The sequence below is a fragment of the Amborella trichopoda genome, chromosome 7 (genome assembly GCF_054954075.1).
Source record: "Amborella trichopoda isolate Santa Cruz 75 chromosome 7, AtrichopodaSantaCruz75HAP2 v2.0, whole genome shotgun sequence".
NCBI classification, from domain to species: Eukaryota; Viridiplantae; Streptophyta; class Magnoliopsida; order Amborellales; family Amborellaceae; genus Amborella; species Amborella trichopoda.
The window spans coordinates 26,882,812-26,910,127 of NC_142342.1; the positions used below are offsets into that span (position 1 = coordinate 26,882,812).

Here is a 27,316-nt window from a genome sequence, read left to right on the forward strand (position 1 = left end):
GTTAATTGCTAATGCTTACTTCAGATGGATTAAATGCAAAAGAATGTCTTCCTGTGTTTGCTCCTCACTATATTTAAGACTTGACTTGCCTACTCTGTATTACCTCTTTCCAACAATCAATTTCATGTATAAGTTGACAGTAAAAGTTTATGTGGCCTTTTTCTTAGGATGCACCTTACAATTTCAATGATTCAAAATAAATATGTCCAAATAATGCTAGTGATACCTTTGTCCCTGAAATTATTGTTTACAAATTTTTAAAGTATATGCGTCCCTGAAATTGCTGTTTAGCTGCCATTAGTTTATAGTTATACTCACACAATGCATGTCCCCCTTTGTCTTCCCTTCTCATGTTTACTTACTTTCATTTAACTTTTGAGCATGTTGATCTATTCAAACCAAAACTTCCAACTTTTTGGCTTGAGTTTGATTGGATTGTGTTTTGTCGATTACCACTCTGCATCCCAAGTTTGAACCAAACCGTCCCCCACCAGTGAGAAAAAATCATGAAAATCTAGTGTACCATTTTTATAATGATCTGGCATAACATTTTTATAATGCAAATCTGTTTGCATTTGGATTGATACTCTTGTATATGCCTCTAAAATTAGGGTATTCAGTGAACAATTACTATTCTGAGTTTGGAGTGATAAAACTTAAAGTTTTATGTGGTTTGGATATTTGGATTCCCTCTCCATTCTCTGCTGCTGTCTGTTTTGAGGCGTATTTCTCTAGAGGCATACTTAACCATGTATGGCAGCCATTTATACAAATGAAGGGGCATTTATGTTATTCTCCCTTGAGTCAGTTCTTGATATAAAGAGCTAAGGGCTTCAATAGTGATCACTAAAATTTATTTCTTGGATCTGTTTACTTACTCCTCATGGCGTCTAACTTACTTTGGTAACAAATAGATTTCCATGTTTAGTTTGGGACAGAAAATGTAAGATAATGATAACTTCTGTGAATTTTTTTTAGATATTTTGGCTTTGGGGCGAAATATGTGCCCTGTCATGTCTTGTCACATGAGAATCGGTTAGCAGAATTCCTCGATGGATCTTTGAAGTGCTAAACCTCTCTGAGCATATCATATTGGAAGAGCCAAAATCAGAAAGGTTTTCGTTTTTGAGTTTCTTGCCAAAAGACATGTCCAACAAGCCAAGAAGGAGAAATTTTTACCCATCTCTGCAGTCTCACATGAGCCAAAACTAGGCATGAACATGATTACCTTACATAAGTGTCACCCTCCAAGAGGAGAAGATCTTATAAGAAACAAAATTCACTCTTATGAGAAACGAAAATTACTTTTTGGTGGGAGAGCTACTTTTTGGATTTCTGATTTCATTAGGTCTTCCTTAAAATAGGTGAATGCCAGTCCATGTGTGGAACTGTGGCCCTCAAATTTCTGTGTTGAGGATTTCTTCTTTGGAGTGTAGCATTTCATATCAGCTCGGAGTTATGGAAATTTCTAGAGTGCTGCTCCCTTTTGTGGAATATGCAGTAGAAGCTATTTATTTCGTAGTCACCCACCTCCCTTTGATGTAGGATTGTCATGAGGTAGTCTTCCCAAACATAATTACCTCTTTCTTTGTGGTAATGTTTGTGGATTGTTGATATTCATTTACCTTAAGTTCAACACAAGATGGGAATCGACTTGGTAGCGTGGTGAGGACCAGATGACAGAAGGTATGCTATCTGGTTGTGCTCTATGAGCATGCCCTTACTAGAAGGTTATATTTTTTTCACTAATCTTACTAGAAGGTTATAGATATGAAGTTATTGTGTTACATAGATGTACACATAACTAGCTCCAAAGGAGGCTAGTGGGGACACTGATGGATATCTAATATTTATGTTTATTTTTATTTTTGTGGTAATTAGTCTCTTTCAAACTGGAGAGATTAGTGCCCAACGGTTCTATTTGACATCTTAGATTCAAGAAAGGTTCAGAACCTGACTAGGTAAGGAGATGCAGCAATATGTGCATCGTTTCCCATTGATATATATATATATATATATATATATATATATATATATATATATTTATTTATTTATTTATTTATTTTTTCAATTGTTGGTACTATCGAGTTGAGAATGGGGTTTTCTTTAGAATAGACAGCTTGGTCTAAGAATATTCTTTAACCATGTGTACATCATGCAGAATGAAAAGCTATGATGGACCATGAATTTTTTATTTTTTTTTGGGAGAAAGTATGGACCATGGATTGTTATAAGAAATTTAATGATCATCATTACCAAAATGGGCTTTCAAAACACTGGTTGACTTAAGATCAGAATTTCAGTAATTCAATCCTCTATTTCTTCTGGCCTTTTATAGGAAAATGTTCTCTGGAATCACCAAAGCCAAGAGGCTAGAACACATTGGGTGACTACAAGTGTGAGTGTCCTAAGATCATTCACTCTAATACCCACTCTATTAGGCGCTTCATGGTCCCAAATGGGCTCTTTTATCTTAGTTTCAGAAAATGTTTAAAGTTATCTTACAGATAGGTAGAATGCTTATATATCATGATATTCTCTTTCTCTTAGATCTCTAAGTGGCATCCATATTTCATGATTATGTTGATAACTTGATATTGCACTTCCTTTATGTGATCCATAATTCAGTTACTACACTTTATCTTGGTAATTCAGGCGCAATTTCTTGTAGAAACTTCCTGTCTTCTTTAATTTATTCTGCATGCTGAAGTTGGTTGCTCTCATTGAGGAAATGTTCCATCTTAGTAAAAGCATGAGGAAGATCTTATTTCGTGGTCACTGCTCATGGATGGCAAGACAATGGATTGCCCGTGGATGGGAAGACAATGATACCCCTTTGCTCACATGTGAGATTATTTTCATAGATACGAGCCCCTTGTTGCTCCTATATTTTAATGGAAACTTTCCTTCAGTTCTATATGCTTGCTGATTATCCAGCAAAGCATCATGAATGTTGCATATGTTTTTTTAGTTGTGTCTTACAATGTTGCACTTACGAGCAGTTAATTACATCACTATATAAAATTTCCTGCTCATAGTTTCTGGATAAACAACCAAGTAGGAAAATTCCATCATTGAAAAACAAAACAAAATATCTGTCCAAACCAATGTGTAACTTCATCCCCTAACTCTAATGTAACCTGACTACCAATACCTTCATTTTCATCGGACCACAAAGCTATTGCCCTACAATTTGAACAACCTATAGATTGGGGACTGAAGCCTTCAAATTTTTTAACATGTGGTTCAAGCATCAATATCATGACGGAGTTGTCAAAAATTATTGAAATCAGAGGATTAAATGGTGTGCCATGTTTAGGATCCACAAAAAGCTAAACAACAATGCCCTATAGACATGGAAATTAAAGGTCTTTTGGATGATTCTTTTCAAAGTCAGACAATTAGAATAATTTGAGAGGTTACTGTTCAAGACATACTTAATATTATTTAATGCAAATATGTTTAAAAACCATTATTTGTTATTGTACCTTAGTTCAAGGGCATTATTGTCCATCCCTATTATGGGAACATTTATGTATCAAAAAAGAGTTCCAATGAATGTAACAATAGCTTCTTTCTTCCTACTGAAAACTGTGATGTTTTATAATTGAGCAAGAAAAGCTTACTTTTGCCTTGGGTTACCCCTCTAGGGCTTAGCAGACCCCACACTTGATTACCTGACTAATGGCGCACTTAAAATTTTGGATATTATTGAACTCAATAATGTGAACTAGGAAGCACTCTGGGACACCCTTTCTGTATTTATTGGGGTAAGAGAGCAAAAATATAATTAGGTTTTCACTAAGAAGACTTCCTTTAAACATGGGGCATGCCACAAAGGCGCCTCCCCAATTTTAAACCACAAGGGCTGGGCGTGCCCCCCTCACCTCTTCTAGAGGTGTGTGCCACCCCTACACTTATGGGGTGGTGTACCACCTTCATGAGAGAGAGAGAGAGAGAGAGAGAGAGAGAGAGAGAGAGAGAGATGTCTTTGTACTGAAATAAGGGAGCATCTATATCTATTTGTAGGCCTCTAGGGCTAGGATGTCCTAGTGAAATTCGCAGTTCAACTTGGTCTAAAATTATTTAGGTGATATGTGAGATGAGAGAAAAACTAATCTGAGCCATTCATCTCCAAGATCCGCTATCATGATCTAGATTGAGTCATTAAGAACCTTATCCCCTGAGATTCGACCCATATCCACTTCTAGTCCATCTAGAACTTGGACCAGTAAAAAACTTATCATCTAGAATTATCTAGAACAGTCTAGGATAATCTAGAAATCCTCTTCTCTAACAAAGAGATAATTAGGAATTCAAAAAATTTAAATTTGGTCAAAGATAACTAGGTAACAAGAAAATCACTAAGATAATATTTAAAGAATATTTTTCAAGAAGAATAATTTCCTAAGAAAAATATTCCACAAAAATATTTACTAAAAAAAACATGTGCCACATAAAAAGAGGGCGTCCCAATTAATGGGACATTTGGTCCTTAGTGGTGTCCAAGTGATACCCTCTAGTGGGGTCCACACATGTGGGTCTGAGCCCTTACCTCCTCCACGTGGATCCCTCACAATTTTATAAATTTTCCAGATTGTCCATGCAATTTTAAAATCCCCCCTTTTTGGGCTTTTACACATTTAAAATTCATTTTTAAAATTCTATAAAATTCCCACAATTCAAAGTAACACATTTTAAGTTGAAAATAATATTTTTGGAGTTCCGTAACAATTCAAAACACACAGAAATACTACCTAGAAGTGGATATGTACCTAATGGCTAAAAAACAAAATAAATATCGGGTGACTCCACCCATGCTAGGATCCATGATATACTATTGTCTTCTCAATCTACCTAATGGAACCCATGACCTATAGTCAAGTGTAGGGGCTCATGACTGGCCTTTCAAAGTTAGCCAATAAATAGTGGAATCATAATCACAATGTGTAGATTATAAGCTCCCCCATAAGAGCAAGTCAGATGCACACATAGTGCAAGGGGGCGCTCTCTTTATGCACATGTACACGTGTCGCTCTATATAGGGTTGCTTCCCAAAATGCGGCTATCATATTACTTTATGTGCGGAAGTTTTGTTAAGTATTTGATCCTCACTCTCATAGGCCCATCCTCTTGACATATGAGACTACACAACTCCCTTGGCCTACAAACAACGTCCTTGGGCATCTCTTTGACCTCAACAAGGGATGACCTACAGTAAAACCCTCAACAGTAGTACCGCATGCCTAGGGGTAAGGATATTTGGACATGACCGGGGCCATATACCACCCAACCCATAGTTAGTCACCATAATACATTCCCACTGAAGTGCACAAATTACTAAATGCTTTTCTTTACAAGCTCTCTAGGCTTTTATAGGCCACATATCCCAACATCCTTCATCTAGTTGAAGGATTTCCATATGTCTACTGTGGTTGTGTGGTTTTTAGGACTTGTTAATCATTTTTTAACTTATTGCATAGAGCTGGTATGGTTTGCATGAGGGAGGTCATGAATTTCAGTGTAATACTTTGTCCATCAAGAGAACAAAGCAACACTAACAAACCTACCTCCTCGAAAACTCATATTCTATGCTAGTAGACAACATGGCTATTTAAACTCTTAATTGTTGAATTCAGAGCTCCAAAACGATATATATTGAGGAGATCTATGAAGATTTGAAATGGGCGGTCTAGAGAAAGTGTTGAAATGTGGACCATTTTTAGGGCTTGAAATCAATCCTTTTTTTGTTTTTTATTTCCAGATCTGTGTTAGTTGAGGTGGAGATGAGAGTTTTATAGATTTATTGGCACCGGGATTGATTTTCCTTGCTAGATTTTGGTTGTGCTGTGTACAGCGGTGGCCATTCAAAATACACTTCCTTAAGGCTTTCTAATTAATTAATTATGTTTTCCATTTATGTGCTAAAATAGTCCTGCTATTTATGATATGACAAAATATCATTGAAATGGTTAAACCATCTTAAAAGACCGCCTAATGTGGTCAAATAAACCAAATTTTCAACAAAGTGATTACTTTAATAAGATCATTTCACTCAATTTACTTCTAAACTATTCTGTAAAAATGCCCAAAATGCCCCTATCATGGGTTTTGAACCCTGAACAAGTGGGCATAGTTTGGTAAGTTGGCACATGACACGAGTGTGGCCAAAATACTAAAATAACCTCATTTGTTCTGGATTCCGATTTCCAAACAATAGATTTTAATGTATAAAACATATGTTTTGGGTATGGGACTTAGAAAAAATTGAAGTAGTTTTATCATTTGGATCAGCGACTTAAGTCGAGCCAAATACCGTAAATACCTTTACTTGTTCCATGTTCCCCACTCAGACCAAGAGATTTTACTGAATAAAAAACATGTTTGATTTGGAAATCGGAGAAACATGGGTGATTCCAGTTTACATCATTGGAAACTGGAGTAATTAAGTTTGGCAAAATTACCAAAGTAGCCCTCTTTTCAGGATTCCAGATCCATAACAGGGGTATTTCAGGTATTCTTACAGAATAATAGAGAGGGTACTTGTGTGAAATGGTCTTTTCAAAGTGACCACTTTGTTTAAAAATTTGTTGATATGACCACCTGAGTTATTCTTTAGGTGCTTTTGACCATTTCAATGATATTTTCTTGGTCATCAGAAAATTAGAAGGATGTGCTTCTGATTGTAGGATTATTTTCAGGTACAGAAACTCAAAAAATGGGAATTTTCCCTCGCTTACTCTTACACACAAGGAAGTTGGTGGCTCGTTCTACACAATACGGGATATCATTCGTGAAATTGTGCAAGAGAAAAATATGATGAGTAGTTCTAGCTCATCTTCAAAGGAGAGTGATATTTCAAATGGAAAGGAAAGTGAACTGGATTCCTTGCCCATCGAATCTCAGTTTCTCATGTCCTTGTCTGGAGAAAAAGGACAATTGAAAGGTCAGGATCAAGGAGAGGTTCCCCCCATCCATTCTTCTGGTTCTCAATGTGTAAATGAGGAAGTTCTGATGACTACAAGTGACCATTCTATAGATGCAAATTTCATGGGTGTGGAATCCCTATCCCACATAACATCTTCATCTCAATCAAGACTAATCGAGGAACCTAATGGGGATTATCGCTCTTGTGCTAAAATGCATCAGAACTCTGCTAATAACGGATCTCTTGAGCAAAGTTTCACCAGAGAAGAATATGACTTAGGGATCACAAGTGAACATGTTTCACAGCAGAAAGCTTTAACAAGAGTTATAGAAACTGCTCACTTGGACAGTGATGGCGTTATCAAAGATCTGGATGGAGCAAAAGATTCTATGGAATCTTCAATTGTAAGAGCAGGTAATGTTATCAATGAAATGGTTGTAATAGAGAGTTTGCCTGAAGCCCAAAGTTTGGTCAGTGCTGGCAGTACAGATAATTTTGCCACTGCATGTGATGAAGCAGTTCAAGTAGAAGTTAGAGAGGATTTTTCTTTGAGTCATTCAATTAAAATTCCAGATTTGAGATCATATAGCAGCTCTGATGAAACTGATCGTGTACCTGGAATCAGAGCAATGCGTGAAACACATCAGAACCAGTGTTTGATGAGTACTGGGAATAGTGATAATTTGGCCACAGCGTGGGATCAAGCTGTTCAAGTGGAAGTTAAAGAGGATTTTTCATTGACTTCATCAGTTTATACTCCAAATCTGAAATCAGATAGCAGCTCTGATAAAACTGATGGTCTACCTGGAGTCAGAGAAATGCTTGAAATGCATCAGAACCAATGGTCAGTGAGAATGGAAAATAATGCTAATTTTTCTACAGCACGGGGTCAAGCTGTTAAATTGGAAGTTACAGACGATATTCTTTTGACTTCTTCAGTTAAAATCCCAGGTCAGAGGTCATATAGCAGCTCTGATGAAACTGAGAACGAATCTGGTGCTGGAGAAATGCTTGAAACCCGTAGTGTTGTTGAAGAAGATGCCAGAGAATCTCTGGCATCTCTTTCTGCTAAGAACGAGATTGAAGAATCTGTGACATCCAATTCATATTCTGGCCAGAATATATTGGGCTCATCAGGGGACCTGTCTTTCTCTTTTGACACTTGTGAGAAAGAGAACGCTTATCTTGGGCTCTCTAAAACTACAGAAATACCGCAAAAGTCCTTAACTAGCAGCAATGTAGCAGATAACTCTGTGGCCTCTGAATCAAATAATTCTCGGATGGGAAAGGATCTGCAGGTTATTTTATCATCTGATGATAATTCTGATAGCAAGAAACCGGATCAAAATCAGTTGCTTACAAATCTTCAGGTAATTTTTTTACTACTTCACTTGTTCACATACCTGTGTCTTTGTAATTTCTTATGTTGAGGTTGATGGTTGTTGCTGTTACTCGTTAATGGTTGTTATGGGGTGAAACGTGAATGATTACATGATGACCTTGTACAAATATTTTAAATCACTTTAATTTTTCCCGAGAGCTAGCAACCATGACAATGTACATGTAAATCCCAGTTAGGAAAGCTGCTGAAAGTATTGTTGGGGTGGAAAAGTGCTCACTGACTGAGCTTTTTGTCCATTAATTGAAAACTCATTGAGGCATTGTAATGCCACATGCTAGGAGACCAAAGATGCCCAAGTCTTCAGGAATCTTGGAAGAATATTTAACAAATGCAGAAATGTTATGTATGTGATAATTCACATGGTAGGGTCCCAAAAGGACGTGGTTGGAAGTAGTCCGAAAAGATATGGGGACTTTTGGCCTCACTGACGATATGACCTTTAATAGAGCAAAATGGAGAACCGAGATTCATGCAGCCGACCCCAATTAATTGGGAAAAGGCTAAAATGATGATGATGATAATTCACAAACGCTAATAATCTAAGATTGTACACTTGTTTTAATTTGTAGTACAACCAACATAATGTACAATGGGCTATAATTGATCAAGAAAAGGTCCTTTAAAGCAATGGGAGAGAGTCCTCCATAAACAACTACTGTCCAGTCCCAACTCCTTCCTTGTTAGAAGAAATTATTTCAAGGTTGGCTTCTCTCATGAAGATTGAAGCGGATTCTATCTGACATGCCAAGGTTGAGAACCTCATCAATTGTTTTATGATTTTCTTAGGGTGTGTCAACGCTTGTTGAGCCCATCTACATTACCAAATCACATTCGGCCCCCATGAATGTAGGAGAATAATTATGGAGCACCCTAAATCCTGTGAGGAGATCCTTGGTCTCCTTTAGTATTGAATCACACAAGACCAATTCATCATCATCATCCGAACCTTATTCCAACTATTCGAGGTTGACTTCAGGATTCGTGAAATAGATGTGGAAAAAGTTTTATGTTGGCTGCCAACTTACCCTCCTCCTTTCTCTGGACGTGGGACTAGCATCACTGGCTTGGGACCAGCCATGACAAAATTAATCACACATGACCAATTGGGCTTGGAAAATCCTTTGGAATGCTATCCTTTCAATGCCTCAAAATACGTCCTTCACCTGGGGCCGAGGGTTCTAACTGAATCGATGTCAACGTTAAGCTTTGAGGCTTCCTTTATGTGGGCATCATGAAATGCTATGAGGCTACAAACTTTAGTGGATACCCTTGACATCAACTCTTGAATCATGTCACTTGCTCAAAGCTCTTATAAATCCAGGGATTTCCAAGTGATTATTGATGCCTTTACTTCTAAGTTCGAGTAAAAAAAAAAAAAAAAATCTGATACTAATCTCGTGCATTTAAAGAAGACAAAGGCATAATCTTCTAAAGCAAATGGTGACTTTGATAGAATTCGGAATTTGACAAGTTCCAAATGAAGATTGCTCTTGCCCTTCGTATTATCGAGCTCATCCTTCGAAGATCTAGGAGAAAGCATGAAATCCTCCTGACAAACAAGCAATGCAACACTAGGTGGTCTAGGCTCTATAGTCTTCCTATCTTCTCAACACGTAACATAAAGTTTGAAGGGTTCCTTCCCTCTCCTTGACCTCTCTCAGCTAGCCACTCATTGGTGTAGTATTTTTGGTTTCAAACAGTAAGCGCGACAATAAAGCGGAGTGTTGTTCTTGTTCCTCTGCATTACCAAAATGGAATGGACCTTCAAATAAAGAACCACTTTATCTGTGACCACTTCATCCTTTTCCAAAGAGTCAATAGAATTATGCATTTGTGTAATCATATTCTCCCACTTTCATGGACAAAGTGTAGCATACGCTGGTTAGTAGTATCACATTCCTGTCATATCAAGTATTGGCTTGGGTAAAGACAAAATAATCTACTTTTTTGCCACCATCATTCACTAAAAAGAAGACTTAATATACATTAGTATTGTCTTTACAAAAACTGTCCAATCCTCATCAAAAACCATGTGCACCAAAGCCGACTTGACCTCTTGTATCCTCTTTATCACAATAACATTTGAGGCAAAATGAGTATTTGCTACAGTAAATTGCTTTAGTAGCAAATACTTCTCGAAAATGGTCAATATGTGTGTGTCATTGACCACATAATCTTTAGCATTTTGGCTTCATTGCATAAAATCCCAAATCTAGTTGAATACTTCAGCATTTTCTTCTTTTCCATCTTACTTGGAGTGGAAAATAATTTTTAATGGTAAATTTGAACTGGGAACAATGCAAGGGTTCCAAAAAATGTTAAAATGGACATGAAGCCCCTTTCCTTACAAACAGGGGTATTGTAGGTAATTATTTGTGCCACATTTGAGGGCCACAATTAAGTGTTTCAAAAAGCGCTAAGCGGCACCTAGGCGATAGGGGGGGTCCAGGCCGCCTAGTGCCTAGGCGGGCGCCCAGAACCTGGGCGACCCAGTAAATTTTTTTTTTTTTTTTTCCGTTTTTTGGGTTTTCTCTCTCTAAAATAGCCTCTAATGGATTTTAGGTTTCAAATGAACCTTAAACCCATAATTTTGCTCCTTCAGTATTAAAAAAATGACCCAAAAATATCTTCAAAGAGCCGCATTTCCGCCTTTGGGTGGGGCGCAGGTCTTGGGGGCCGCTTAGGTGGGTTCAGGCGGGGGCCCAGGGATATCTTCCTAGGCAGCTGGCCAGGTGCTGGGCGGTCCGCTTTTTGAAACTATGGCCACATGTCAAGACTATTATCCAAAAATTACTTCAAAAAGAAAAAATAGCATCCAAAGAAAGTTTCACCATAGAATTGGTAGTTTTGTGCTCCCTATTGCTTTGAAAAACGTAGACCCAAAAGTGAAAGATGCCACAATGTTTATTATAGGTAGGTGACTAGTGTTAGTCCATTCATCACCAACAATTCCAACTGCTCTTCAGCAGGGTTAAAACATCTTCTACATTAATTTTTTCTGCCTTTATGTTGTCCTTAACTCCTTTGCAGTAGGGTATGCCTATCCCTTTAAATTGTTATTACCAGCAAAGGAGATGAACATGCGACAATGTAGAAGCTCGGATGATGTTAGATGGAAGCCCATGAGTAAAGAGCATGCATTATCAAATTTTCTAGCTTATTGCATGCCAACGCATTGAATAACTTCTTCAACAAGCTGCCCCCTTTCTCAATCCATTCTTAGAACTCTCAGGACTTGGTAATGGGACTTATGGCTTTTGATTCATTTGGGCTCTTTTATTGTTTGTCTCATTTTTCCATGGACATTTTTTTAATTCTAGCAATAGGTAGACAAATTAAATGAGCTTTGGCCTGGTATGTGATCCTTTGTATTATGAGTTACACTTGAGACACTTAGATTCCCAATTTCCACTTTCTCCTGTCAACTTTCCTTGCTTCTCAATGGTATTTAAGGGCACTGCGAGTCCTCATTATTTTTGCAAGTTTGACTACTTCAAGCTTGGGTGGACTTTCTTTTAATCTCCATTTGTACTTAGAGCTGGGGAAGACATAAGAAATATACGGTGCATTATCAAAGATTTACTTGATTTTTTTTTTTGAGAAAAGGGTTAACTGCATTAAAATCGATAAAATTACATTTCTTACTAATCCTAAAGAAGGCAATCCCACAGATTGGGTGCTCAGACAACAAGGGTTGAGAAGGGGAGAGAGAAGAAGAGTCCCGAGTAGGTGATCCAACTTAGGGATCTTAGAAAAAATCAAAAAACAATTATAACAAATTCAAAAAAATTAGAAATCTATTTGTAACATGTTTAATCTTAGTTTAAACATATATTTCCTTTTTCTGGGTTTTTTTATATTTATTTTTTTAAACACTTTTTGGATTCTACAGTACTTTGTCAAACTCGAGCCGAGTACTCAGCTCGGGCATCAGCTGAGTAGTCGGCCCAAGTTGTTCATTCGAACACTCAGAGAGAGAGAGAGAGAGAGAGAGAGAGAGAGAGAGAGAGAGAGAGAGAGAGAGAGAGAGAGAGAGAGAGAGAGAGAGAGAGAGATGTAAGTTTGAAGCATGAGGCCTCAAAAAACTCCAATATTTCACCAAAAATAAATGGAAAGAGCTCCATTTAAAAAAATTTAAGCAATGATTCTCAGAATACATTTTCTGGTAATGTTCCAATAAGGTTTGACAGCCTAACTGAAAGATGAAAACGGCGCTTGCCGTTGCATCTCTCTATTGCAGCTAAGTTCAACTCAACATGAACCCTAAAACTTTTCACACTTGGTTATAAAAGAAATTACTCCTTTGTATGGAGAATGACATTCCCTAGCAAATGAAACATAAAGGGAAGGCAAAAATGTTTCATAAAAATGGAAATACCACTCAAAATGTTTTCCTATGTCATATTTGTTTCTCCACATTTCGACTTTCAACACACATCTATGTCTACCTATTGTTGACATGGGTGGACCTTGACGTGTCTCTATGTTTCATATCTTAAAATATATAATAAGTTCAGTTGGGGCCTTTCATCCTAGCTTGGCCTCTTCATGCTAAATCCAATTATAGTTGATGGAAATGCTTGAGAGTCGGAATCATTTTAGGAATCGGAAGTCCAGAACACTTGAAGATTCCTATAGATGGAATCACTGGCTATAGAATGTTAATTACAAGAATCAAGATTCCTACTTTACGGGAAATGCGCTCCAAGCTAAATGGCTTGCGATTCCTACCTTGTTGGAATCGCACACCAACCCGTTTCTAATCAAGATTCATACCTTTTTAGAACTGAGTTTCGTCCCAATTAGAATTGAGATTCTTACCTTTATGGATCAGACACCCAACAACTTAGAACTGCAATAGAAATCAACACGAAACATGTCTCGTAGAATAAACTTAAGCAAGAATCCCTTAGTATTGGAATAGATCTATTCAGTACACTTAGTATTCAGTATTGGACTGTTGAGGATCTCGATTGCATAAGAATTATATTATATTACATTATTATGTTATGTTATATTACATTATATATATTAAATTATTATTATTATTTTTTTTGAGAATAAAGGATCAACATTATGTCACACGAGCTCAGATGAGCAAATTATCACCCATTGTGGGTATAAGTTTATTTATTTATTTTGATATATTATATTATATTAAAGAAGAAGACCGACATAATGATTAATCATGAACAAATCTACTGCCAAAAAGAAAAAATATCAGTGTGCTGCTGCTCCCGCAGCTAAAAATCAAACTAAGGTTTTTCTTAGGAATCTCAATTCTAGGAATGTCAAATGATACTATTATATTTTATTTTATAAGATATATTACTAGTTTCATGCAACTTGGAAAGAGACTTTATTTCACAATATTCATTTTAATTGGTAAAATTTTATTTAGAATATCAAATTTCTGGAAATTTAAGATACAATTAGAATAATTTCAAAAATAAGAAATATTACTAATCAACTGAAAAAATTAAATTTAAATTATAGTATCTTCTAAATGACTGTTGTCTAAGAGGTCAAGTGTATAATGTGAACTAGAAGCATAGACTACTAATTTTTTCTCTCAATGTCCACTTGTCATTTTCAGTGAAAAAGTTTAAATCGCTAATTAAGAAGATATTTTGGAACTAAAATTTTAGAATCCACTTAAAATTCACCTGATGAGTATTTCCTAGTACTTCTTGTAGGCTCTAATAATTGAGGATCATTATCAATTTAAGAGGAGTTTCCTACATCTATTATTATGGGGTTTTTGTGCCCTTCTTCCTTTGTTCTAAAATTCTAGCTTGTTTTCCTTTTGATGTTTCAACTTCTTCAAAGAAGTAAGCCTATCTCCTACATCTATTATTATGGGGTTTTTGTGGCCCTTCTTCCTAACTTTGTTCTAAAATTTTAGCTTGTTTTCCTTTTGATGTTTCAACATCTTCAAAGAAGTAAGCCTCCCTACTCTCAACAATTTCTTTAGTTTCTTCATTATAAAATCTGTAACCCTTGGAATCACTTGAGTACCCCACAAATATGCACTTTATTGTTTTGGGTCTTTGGCTTATTTAACTTCTAATATGAACATGTTATATAGAGCCCCATACCTTGATATGGTCTAGTTTGGGTTTTCTACCAAACCATAGCTCAAAGGGTGTTACATTAGTTGATTTGGAAGGTACTCTATTCAATATATAGGTAGCCGCCATAATAGCGTCTTCCCGAAAATGATATTCCACACCGCCTTCTCATATCATATAATTGATTGTATCTATTAATATGCTATTTTTTCTCTCGGCTATACCATTTTGTTGAGGGGTGTAAAGTAAAGAGGTCTGCCTAACTATTCCATTCTTATTACAAAACTCATTAAATGCATTTGATCTATATTCCCCTCCTTATCACTTCTAAGAACCTTAATTTTAGTATTTAGTTGGTTTCAACTTCCAGTTTATACCTTTTAAATTTGTCTAATGCTTCATCTTTATGAGAATTTAAATAAGTATAAGAGTACCTAGAATAATCATCTACAAAGGTAATAAAATATTCACTCCCTCCTATGCTTTTGGGTTTTAATTTTCCACATATATTGATATGAAAATGTGCCATAGAGCCCCATACCTTGATATGGTCTAGTTTGGGTTTTCTAGCAAACCATAGCTTAGAGGGTGTTATATTAGTTGATTTCAAATGCATTCTATTCAGTATATGGGTAGCTGCCATAATAGCTTCTCCTTAAAAATGATATTCTACACCGGCTTCTTGTATCATACAATTGATTATATCAAGTAATGTACTATTTTTTCTGTCGGCCATTCCATTTTTATTGAGGAGTGTAAGCCAAAGAGGTTTGCATAACTATTCCATTCTTATTAAAAAACTCATTAAATTGATTGGATCTATATTCCCCTCCTTATCACTTCTAAAAACTTTAATTTAGTATTTAGTTGATTTCAACTTGTAGTTTATACTTTTTAAATTTGCCTAATGCTTCATCTTTATGAGAAATTAAATAAGTATAAGATTATCTAGAATAGTCATCTATAAAGGTAATAAAATATTCACTCCCTCCTATGCTTTTGGGTTTCAATTTTCTAAAAGTTGGACAGTGTGAACTAACATGGTGTGAGAGAGAGATATATGTAATTTATGATGTGTAGAGATTTGGGACCCCCCATAAAGGCTATTTATAGACTCACACTTAGGGTTAGGATTTTTAATGTTAGCCATCCTCATGAAGAATAGATCCATACCATTGATCATAGGAAACCTGTGGGGTGAGAGATCTTAATCTTACAACCCTTAAATCAGTCATCATGATATAAAGGAAAGTGCTAGAACTTTATCCTTCAGCTTCTTTAACCTAATCCCATTAAATATACAATATATAAAAAATATATTTCCTTTTCTATTAATTTCCATATTTTCTCTTACACATGCTTCTTTGAAAAGTCAAATATCTTTCAATTGCAAAACTTTCCCTTTTATTTCAAATTGATTGAGTGGCTGAGTTGCATGCCACAAAATAGGAAAGCAATAGGCACAAAGTGAGGCATGCCTCTCATGGAGCCTCGAGTGGGCCCCATGCACCTCCGCATATGCATTATTTGGTGGGACCTATGGAGTACAATGGGCCCCCATGTATACTACTAATTTTAAATTAGTGAAAATAATTTTTACAAAATGCTTGTTATTTTATTTTCTCTGATTTATTAAATACTGTAAATTCAATTTTATCCTATCTATAATTTTTTTTTGAGAAAATAAAATACCCAGCGACTGCTAAAAATTCATTTTATTTATCTAAAAATCATTTAAGGTCAAATTAATTAATTCTAAATTTATTTGATGAGATTTGGATCCAACTATGTTAAGACTTATTTGAAAAAATTCTAACCCTTTATATTTTAAAAGGTCATTTGAAACCTAAAACTTATTGGAGCCCATTTTAGAGAGAGAAAGCCTCCAAAAAACTAGTTTTTGGTGATTTCTTTAGGATCAAAGGGTTTCTCAAAGTTGACAAAAATTGATCAAAACATCACCCATTGATATTAGATTTAATTTTTGATGTTATGTAAAGCTATTGGGGGGGTTTTTAGAATATTTTGTGTCCTTAGAAGCATCTTTGAGGTGGAAGTTTGAAGATTGAACAATCAAACTCAAAGTAAGTGCCTTAAATACCTAATTTTCATTTTTTATACTATATATCCTTTTTTTATTCAAATGGGCATCCTTTTTGGATTCGATTGAGCTGCCCAGGTTCCGGGCGCCCCCCTAGGCGTTGGGCTGCCTGGACCCCCCAGGCCGCCTATGACCCGCGTAGTGCTTTTTGAAACACTGGTCTCGACAAATGGTATTGCCAACCTCGGTCCCTCTGGACCATACTCCCACTGGAGTTCTTTGTTCTACTATATCAGAATTGGTTACATGCTCTCATAAGGCCTTTAAATGGCCCAAAAACCCAACATTTTTCACATATATCTGTATGAACAATTTCAACTACATTTTGTGCTCTTTTACCTTTAGGGAATGGTTTTCTATGCATTTTTTCTTTTAGGCAAGTTTCACATTTGAAATTTTCCTTCTCTTGATAAGGGATAGCATTTTCTTTCATCAATCTACTTAATTTTTCAAAGCCAATGTGACCAAGCCTTGTACGCCAAATATTAAAACACTCATTATAAGCAAATGACCTTTTCATTCCATTATCAAGATTAGGTTTGTACATATTGCCAACCATTGTGGCCTTTATAATGAAAGCACATTTTTTCGTAATAATCATCTTTCCATTCCTTACATAAATTTCACCTCCATTATCAATCCTGGAGAGAAACTAAAATTTTCCTTATATCTAGAGCATATGACACATCATTAAATGTCAAAGTGCCATGGGATGGGAGTGGAAGCTTAATTGTTCCTTCTCCAAGAATGTTGACGCTAGACTAGTCGCTCATAAGAAGTTTCCCTGCACCATCACTCTTCTCTTTGAACTCCACCTATTGTTCTTAGTATTAGTGATGTGCCTAGTAGCTCCAGAGTCTACCCACCATTTGTCAGGGGAGCTCACGATCAATGACCGTCAACCCAAAGGAGAAATCTTTCAAGCCAATACCTCATCCAACATTCTTCTACTTGGATTCTTGATGGAGGGAAAATTATTCTTATTTTTTATTTTTATTAAACTTTAAAGGATGTAAATTATAGTTTTAGTTTTTTGGTTTATTTCTAGGGACTTTCTTTTTTGTATTTACTTTGTAAGTACTATTCACGAGTACTGTTCATAAGGGTAAAACTGTCATTATGAAATTTAAGTTTGAGTAAGGATATAAGTTATTTTAATCATCGTATAGATATGTAATGTCTTTGAACATTGATTTAAGATATAAGGTGTGTGGGGCCTCGAGAGGACCAATTCCACATATTTTCAAAAATTGAAAGAGAGAAAAGCTTAGGCCTTTGGAACCTTAGCTTGGGATATGGAGAAAAAACCCTAGGTTTCTTTGAATTGTGCTTGTGTTCGGCTTTGTTTCTTGGTGATTTTACTGATCCCTCAATTTTTCCTGCATCAATTCCCTAAAAAATTTAGCAATATGACCAAATTTGTTACAACTAAAACATTTCTTAAACTAGTAGGAATTTTTAGGAGCTTTGTTCTTATTTTTCTTGGCCATGCTAAATAGGCTTTTTTTTTAGCTTTTTCATCCTTCTCTTTAATTCTATCATTTTCTTCCATCCTTAGCTGTCCTCTAAAGTTTTCCAAGGTATAGATTGTTTGCAAATTTTTCTTCAAAGCTTTCTAAGAGTTTGGGAGGTTTTCTATAATCTTCATAATTTATTGGTGTTACTTATGGGCTCACATAACCAGCAAGTTCATTAGTCATAATATTCATATCATCTAAATGCACTAACACCAATTGATCCTCATTAAATCTTATACATATTGTATCTTTCATATAGCTCACATTTAGCTACATAGTTATCATCGGTATGCCTCTTTTCTATGGCAACTCATAAGTCCTTAGCATTAACATACTTTTCAAATACTTTGTGCAACCTATCACTCAAACAATTTAGGATAGCACATCTACATGAAAAATTATCAGAACGAGGAAAATATTTTTGCCTTTCCCTAATAGTTGAATTATTATTAGGTTCATTTGGTTTCTCTTCATTGATCACATACAACAACAATTCCATATTGTGAAGCAAGATAAATAACTGATTTTTCCATAGAGAGAAAAATAGATCCATCAAGCTTCTCAATTTTTACCGAATCCAAAAGTATGTTTCTTGTAGTAGCCATTTAATGTAGGCTCTGATATATAGTTACCCAAATCGTGTACGAGGTCGTGATTCTAGATCACAATTCCTTGGTTCCCAGGATGAAACATAATTTTGGAAGATAAGAATCACATTTCCAAGTTTTTCGAAATACATTCTAGATTGTTATTTGAATCTCGATTCTCGGAAGCTTGGAATCTAGATTCCATATAGCAGAATTTGCAATTCATTGTTACACAACAATGTGATTGAACGTGTGCGAGATGTTGATTCAATTTTTTAAAAATCGCGAATCCAAGTATTTTGGAAGCTAGATCCATACCGTCAAAAGGTGTTATACATAAATGCACTGAACAATGTTTCGATCAACATCGAATCAAATTCTAATGACACAACCAAGATTCCAAAGCAAATTTTGAATGGAATACTTTCCCAAATTGTATGTTGCTAGAGGAGCTCTAGAAACCCATTCTATGTTCCAGGAACCCTTTCGTATTATATTGCATTTGTGTACAATTTAACTACTCGTGATCTGGGTTTCGGGACTGTGATGTTCTGAGAGCCGAAAAGCAATAATAAACTTTTGAGATGAATCCATGTATGGACCTAACCAAGATAACCTGAGGGATGCCTTTTGGGCTGAATTGGAGACCTTAGGCTCGACATCTCCCCCTAATTGGCATATTGGAGGGGACTTCAGTGTTACTCGTTGGTCCCATGTTAGGAATTCCAATCCTTCAGTCACCCCCGCCATGATCCTCTTCTCTGATTTCATTTCGAATCATCAGCTGATTGATCTCCCCTTGGAAGGTGCTCTCTTCACCTGGTCCAATCACTCTTCCAATCCCATTCTGTCTAAAATAGATAGATGTGTTATTTCTTTGGACTGGGACAACCATTTTCCTTGTTCCCACTCTATTGCTCTACCCTTCGGATCATCGACCTATACTCCTGGACAACCAGCCAGTCTCCCGTGGGCTGAGACCCTTTCGCTTCGACATGGTTTGGTTGGAAGACTCTAATTTCTCCTCGTCAAAAATTGGTGGGAATCCTTCTCTCCCCTCGTTTCTGGTTGGGCAGGCTTCTGCTTGCAGATTTCTCCAATAGCTTAGGTCCCATCTCAAGTTATGGAGCTCCCAAATTTCTGGAAATTACCATGTTCTTAAGGAGGATCTCCTTCATTCTATTCGTTTGCTGGATCTAGCTGAGGAGACCAGAACTCTTTTGCTTAATGAATTGGAAACAAGAGCCAAAGCACAGATCTACTGGGCCCAAAGAGCTAGGATCAAATGATTGAAGTCAGTTGACCTGAATACTATAGCCAACTGCCGCAGGAAAGAGATTGCTATTCCCCATCTCAAGGTTGAGAATGTCATCTTAGACCAACCTCTGTCCATTGAGCAGGCGTCAATAAATCATTTTTTTCTCAACTCTTTTCTACCCTGCGTGGGCCCAGTTTTGCTATGACCGACTTCTTATTCTTATCTCTTCCTCTTGACCAATCCACTTGGTTAGAATACCCCTTCGAGGAGGCCGAAATTGTGGCAGCCGTAAGTGTCCTTAGCCCCGACCGTGCCCCTGGACCGGATGGTTACCCAATGGCTTTTAATTGGGTACTATCTCCAACTCAGGGAGCTTTTATCAAGGATCGTCAAATCCTTGATGGGGCACCCATTGCTCACGAGTGTATTCATAGTCGGACGGTTTCCAAAGTCATTGGCATTATTCTGAAGCTCGATTGGGAGAAGGCCTATGACCATGTTGATTGGTCGATCCTCGATGAGACTTTTAAGGAGGATGGATGGCTTTTGGGGCTAAGTGGAGAAGATGGGTGAATGACTTCATTTCCAGTTCTACCTTTTCAGTTTTGATCAATGGATCACTGAAGGACTTCTTCCCTGCCTCCAGAGGCATCCCCCAAGGGGATCCACTCTCAACCTTCCTGTTTGTTATTGCTGCTGAAGTCTTCAGCAATCCATCTATAGACTTTACCATCTTGGGATTTTGAGGGGGTTCCAATCTAGCTCCTTTGGTCTCGTCATCTCGCATCTCCAATATGCAGATGACACCTTAGTTTTCTGTGATGCTACCAGCCAACAGGCTGACATTCTTCTTCTTTTCTTGAGATGCTTTCAGTTGGCCACTCGATTCTAGGTTAACTTTGGCAAATCTAAATTGATGGGTGTTAGCACTGACGCATCCTTTGTCCAAGCCATGGCAGCAAAATGGGGTTGCTCAGTTGAATCTCTTCCCTCTTCTTACGTTGATCCCCCCTGTAGGGATGCCTCGCCAATTCCTTTGGAGTCACTTATTGGACAAATTCGATAGAAGGTTTGCGGGTTGTAAAGGGCGTGTCCTTTCTAAGGCTGGTAGGCTCTCCCTTATGAGGTCAACCCTCGCCAACACCCTATTTATCAAATGCCCCTTTTTCATATCCCGGTTTTTGTTGCAATACGATTGGAGGACTTGGAATCCGCAGTTTATGAGTCCACAATACTGCCGTGTTGGGTAAATGGTGGTGGCAATATGCTACTCAGCCAAACCACCTTTGGAGGGAAGTTATTCGACATAATTACTGTTTTGGCAGCAACAGTTGGACTCCAAGATGCAGGCTTAGTGGAAACATTTCTGGTTTTTGGAGGTCTTTACTCCATACCAGAGAGCTCTTCCTGCATAACATTCACTTTCGGCCAAGGATAGGGAATAAAGTTAAATTTTGGCTCGAAACTTGGTTGGGCCTCTGCCCCCTTAAGGATCTATTCTCTTATCTCTTTGCTCTGGCGTCTGACCCTCTATCTCTGGTGCCCGAGAGCTTCACCTCGGCAGGATCTTCTAGATCTTGGACACCCATCTATAGGAGGCCCCTTTTCGACCATGAACTCCTACAATTTGCGAATATGGCAGAACTAATGCACTCGGTTTTCCTCCCAGATGCTGGCGAAGACAAGATCATCTGGACTCCCTCTTCTTCGGACTTGTTCTCGGCATCGTGTTTCTATTGTGCTCATAGTTCGCACTCTAGCCATTCTCTCCTTTCCAATCCTATCGCTTCCAAAGCTTGGATTCCATTTATCCCTGCTCGAATCCAACTGCACTGCTGGGTGGCCCTCAACAAGATAGTCCTAACCATTGACCAGATTCAAAACAAGGGTTTATGTAGATGTACTATGTGGAGAGCAGGCAAAGAATCTAACGAGCACCTTTTTCTCCACTGCGATGTCGCAAGTGCATTGTGGAACTTTATTCTCCATCTTTTCAATTGGTACTGGGTCCTTCCTCAGTCCATCCCTCAGCTCTTCACGGCTTTCATGTCCCTATCATTCTCTAAGAGAGGCTGCGTTCTGTATAAAGCTTCGGTTGGGGCCATTGTTTGGGTACTGTGGATTGAAAGGAACAACAGAATTTTCAGAAGTGAATCATCTTCCATTGATTGGTTGTTTGACAAGTTTAAAGGGCTTCTCTCTGTTTTGGTTCAAGAACCACCAACTCTTCAAAGATGTTGCCGTCTTTGTCCTTTTCTCCAATTGGCAATATTTGTTATCTCTCTCAAGCTTTAACATCCGTTTGGAGACCACCTGAGGAAGGAACCATTAAGTTTAACTTTGATGGTAGCTCCTTAGGCAACCTGGAACCTTCTGGTATAGGGAGCATTTTCAGATCGCATGACAGCAACACTCATTTATCTTTCTCCCGCTCGATTGGCATAGCCGACTCGACTCTTGCTGAGGGTCTAACTCTTTTAGAAGGCCTTTGCAAGTTTAACCCTCTTCGGAGTTCTAGGCTTTTGTGGAAGGAGATTCAAGAAATGTCATATCATGGGCTTCCAAACCCCCCTCCTACCAGTGGAGACTAGACCACATCTTCAAGGAGATAGGTCAAATTTCTGGAAACCTCATCATTTCTTGGAACCACATTTTTAGGGAATCGAATTTCTTGGCTGATGCACTGGCTAAGGAGGGGGCTCAGTATGCCGTCAATCTAGCTTTTTTGTTTCTTTTGTAAATTTTTTGTAAAGTTTGATATATTTAATACAAGTTAACATTCTCAAAAAAATAACCTCTGCGAAGTTACCCAACAGATTCATCAATCTATAAATCCAGTACTGGGTAGCAGCCTCACCTCAAGGCAAGACATTTGGGTGGCAGCCCCACCTTAAAGCAAGACGTTCATATAGGATGCTTGCAATAACCAAATGCTTGTTGGTCATTTATTGTACCAAGTAAAGGATTCTATGGGGCATGTTTGGTGGATGATCAATAAAATTCTTCTTAATGAGATCGGGAGTGTGAGAGTGAGATCGGGAGTGTGAGAAAGACAATCGGAAGTTGGAGCATAAGCATTGAAATTGTAGTAAATTTGAGGAATATTTGAAATTTTAATTTCCTGTATTTTCTTATTTCTAACCATGTACTCAAATTCCCGATCATTGAATTGATTTACCTAGCACAAAATTAATTAAAAAAATTTGTTACTTCAAATTTAATAGTGTTCGATAAATGACTGTATGAAGATACCCTATGAGTGCTTTGGGTTAAATTCATCCTTAAATTGGAGAAATTGAATTATAATGAAATAATTCACCTTTCAAAACTACAGTTAATAAAGATTGAGAATTTCCATTTCAGTTATTGGTTTTATAAACTCTATAAAAGGACATAAAGGGAGCTCGACCTTGTTTTCATTAGTTGTGTAGAGAGTTGCGTTAAAGGGCTCAGTAGACCAAGCCTATTGTATGGGAGTGCTGACAAAGATATTGATTTGCATAATATGGTTGCCCTTGGCAATTGTGCTAAAATTATGGACTCCAAATTTCAAGTTTGCAAAAGTTGTAAAAATTTAAATTTTCTCGCAAACTACTTCTCTCACATGCTAGAGGGGATTGGTGTGCGATTCCTGAATTGTGGGAATTTCAAATGCAAATCGATGGGGAGAACAATTCCATAGGAGTCGCGATTTTTTTTTCGTCAGATCACGATTCCAGACACCATTGAATGGTGTGGGGTCATGTGAAATTCCTAAAAGGTAGGAAACTCTATTCCAACATGATGGGGTACTGATGCCTACAAATAGGAATCACGGTTTCTGTTTTACTGGATTGCAATTCCGATTACTGAGAATCACGCCGACTATTATAAGATTGCAAATCATCTAGCACATACAATTTCGCGATTCCGATTCCTGAAGCGAATTGGAATCACATGCATTTTCAACAACTATACTCTGATGGATCGATTTTTAGGACGACTACTGATTTGAAATAAGATGTGGACCAATATCTCTTTTTAGACCCTACTTGAACATCTTATCAAACACTTACATCCATTCACATAAAAGTAAGGGCTCATCGAAACTATGAATCAATGCCTAATCTATTATCCTTCATTTCATGTTTTATCGTAATTATAAATCATACCAAAAATAGGTAAATACGATGTATGGAAGGAACTCATCGAGATGCTCCAAACTAGGGCTTGTAGAGACTGGCAAAAACACACACCTTGCTAATACCCTGCTGGAATTTCTCGAACATAGAGAGATTAGTAACAATATAGAGATAGAAAGTGATTGAGAGATTATGAGAACATGATGGCTTCACAATAGTGATTGGGGGTATCCCTTTCAAGGCAATAGATATACCCTTAGGTTCAAGGCACCTCTAAATGGTTAGTGAGAGAAAGATAGGGAACATGGATATTGTAAGATAGTGAGAGGTCTATTACATCAAACTCCCCAAACCCTACCTCCAAGTATATAGCCCCTTTGCTTCAATGGGTGGAAAGAAATATGTGGGGAAATTTTTTAGTGTATAGAAACCAAATTAGATGGGTTTGCACTTGAACTATGTCACAAATACATGACAATACAACTCAAAACCTTGCACAATTCAATACAATTGAGCTTACAACCTTGAATTACAACAACATAACTGTGATTACAGTGAACAGAACACTCCTTATACACTCAAAATAAGAGGAGACATCTCAATTAGGGTCCCTTGTCCATCACTAAGCAAACCTACACATGGAGATCAACGAACATGACAAGTATGTAGTGCATTACGAAATTCTGCATTATACAAATTTACAATGCAAAATTATATATCAAATGACTTTACAAAACTCAAGGAAACATGATCTCCAGCATTACAACACACATATGCTCACGTGAATAATGTTATATGTCCATGGGAAGCCAATTGGAGCTCTCGGTTTCCTGGTCCATGGCCTTAGGTCTTAGCTATGTACTATAGAGTGACATGTGATGACATATCTCAAAACTCGGCCAAATTCATCATATCATAAGTAGGAAGCCAAGCATCTATTGATACACATTTGAAACATGGAAGGATTTGCAAAAATCAAATGATAGAAAATACAAGTGGAGCTCGTAGAAGAAATCGTGACACAAAATCACAAAACCGGTTTCAAGAGTTCACAGAACAAGCCACAACAATTCAACATAATCTCCTCTCATGAAAATCAACAATTTGATCCACCAAATATGAGATTTAATTGACTGATCTAAATGTGAAATTCTCAGAGAAATATCTATCAATTAATCTCCTAATCTCTTAGGACAGCTTATGGAAACTAAATAAAATCTTATAGAAAAGCTCATGAAAACTCAATCAAATTACGCATGGATGATTCCTTCAACTTTATGGATCAAAGTAGATCAAGAATTCAAGGATCAAGATTCAAGAATCAAATTGATGAAGGAACCCTGCTGCAATTAGAATTTCACAGGGAGATGAAAAGACTAAAATCAATGCAAAGGAAAATATCTTACTCAATTGATGAAGGTCTTGAAAACTAGATCATCCATGGCTTTGATTGAACTTGAATTAATCATCAATGGAGCATTCAATGGAGCTTCTCTCAATTGAAATGAATACTCACTTTTGATCTAATGGAAGAGAGCAAAAGAGAGAGGAGATAGCCTAGGGCGTACGACTTAAGAGGATTCGAGAGAGAGTGAGAGTGGTGTGCCACTTAGAGAGAGACTGAACTCAAGTGTGGGAAATGAATGACTAAAGGGGGTATTTATAGTCTTCTAGCCACCAAGTGTATAGATGCTTCTAGATAGTTGAATTTAGGCCCTCCATGTCATCATCCTATGGCTACAAAGAGAGACTTGATCCTAGCCTATGGTCCACTATCATGCCATCAAGATGTGTGGTATGAATTTAAACACCATTATCCTTATTTTTTAATGACCATAATTCACTCCAATATTCCGTGTATGAAAATACCCTTGCTTCTTTCATATAATTGAACTTAAAATCAAGTTAGAGGGTATACCCTTAGAGGTAATTTGACAAAATTCAAGCAAAAATCAAATTTGAAATTGCCCTCCTTTTTATAAGAGCATGTGGGGCTAATAAAATTATGCCACTTCAGCTAGTTGGTTAAGTGCACAACTACCATATACCTTTAGGGTTTAAGTTGGAGTATAAAATCTTATGCCCCTTCAAGAAGGCTCACACATGTGCACAAACCACATGCTTTTCACATTTATCATGTGCTCAAATTAATTTTCCAATTTCTCAAAGTATCACAAAATAGCACATTTGAATGGCCCTTAAATCAACAAACACACAAAGGACAAGGGGGTCCCCATGGGGGATTGATGTCACCCCCACGTCACCCTCCACATGTGGGGTTGACGTGGGATCCTTGTGACACCACGTGGACACCTTGGTAATTTGGGTGTCCCTTGTCGGTTCTGGGGGGGACTCTCCTTGTTTGTCATTTCGCAAAAACAGTTATGGAAAACTCATTTTCTTGTTCAGAAGAATCTGGGAAAATTCCTAAAAATCCACAGAACTTATTTTAATCATTTTTCATTAAAACAAATCATTTTAACACTGTTTCAAAACATTTCCAAGGGATCTTATGTAGTTGAATTAAGAATCGGAGCACTCCATTCGGCTAGACCCGGAATTCAAAGCTATCTTTTCGGTATGACCCAACAAACTCATGACCTACAATATATATTCAAGGGCTCAAAATGTAGTATATTAAAGTCAAATCAACGAGTGATCCTGAATCCCTAAGGACTAGAGAATTGCAGGTGCACCTCCTAAAGGACATGCACGCACATGGTGCGGGGGTTCCTCTCTTGGCACATTTGTATACTTTTTACCAGTGGATCCTTGGAAGTGTGGCTTCCCATGCATTGTGATTGTTTTATACACATGCTACGAGAAGGTTCTCAGAGTCAAGGATTTAAGATAATGCCCTCTATTGGCCCTAAGCTTTCCATATCATCGAGCTTATATCATCAATCATATAAATCGCTTTGCCTTGCCCATCATACTGTCATGAGGCTCAAACATAACAACCAACTTTGACATAGATGTAACCCTCAACTCTCTCGGGACCTTCCATGTATACAAATCCTCTTCATGACTCACTTGGGATCCTTTGTCTCACAGAAGGTTCTTTCCATTTTGAAACGAGGGTTTCACATCTTGGTAAAAAAGATACTTTCTCTAATAGCTCGACATTATTTACTATTGTTTTTTCATTTCCCTTTTGTGGACTTGGATTGGGTTTGGGCTATGCGCCCCAAGCGGGTGACTCTTAGTCCTAGTGCACTAAAACCCTAGAGTCGTATCTCTCTATTACTCCAACTAAAGTTGAGAGCTATTCAAATGTCGGAATTTTAAGGTCACAAAAGGATATAATTCCAACAATTTTATAAAATGTGGA

General features: G+C 37.2%; 1 protein-coding gene across 26 annotated transcripts in view; it reads left to right on the forward strand.

Annotated features, from left to right (window-relative positions):
- LOC18432812 (uncharacterized) overlaps positions 1-27,316 on the forward strand; it is a 42,093-nt gene that overhangs the window by 13,129 nt on the left and 1,648 nt on the right. For 12 of the 26 annotated variants that reach the window (XM_088872652.1, XM_088872657.1, XM_088872667.1 and 9 more), the window contains one exon: positions 6,702-8,298. In XM_088872652.1, coding sequence (XP_088728778.1) covers positions 6,702-8,298 — 1,597 coding nt within the window. Of the gene's footprint in view, positions 1-2,655; positions 2,847-6,689; positions 8,299-27,316 lie in introns of all 26 variants that reach the window. The other 14 variants (XM_088872645.1, XM_020666381.2, XM_020666382.2 and 11 more) reach the window with 3 other exon arrangements.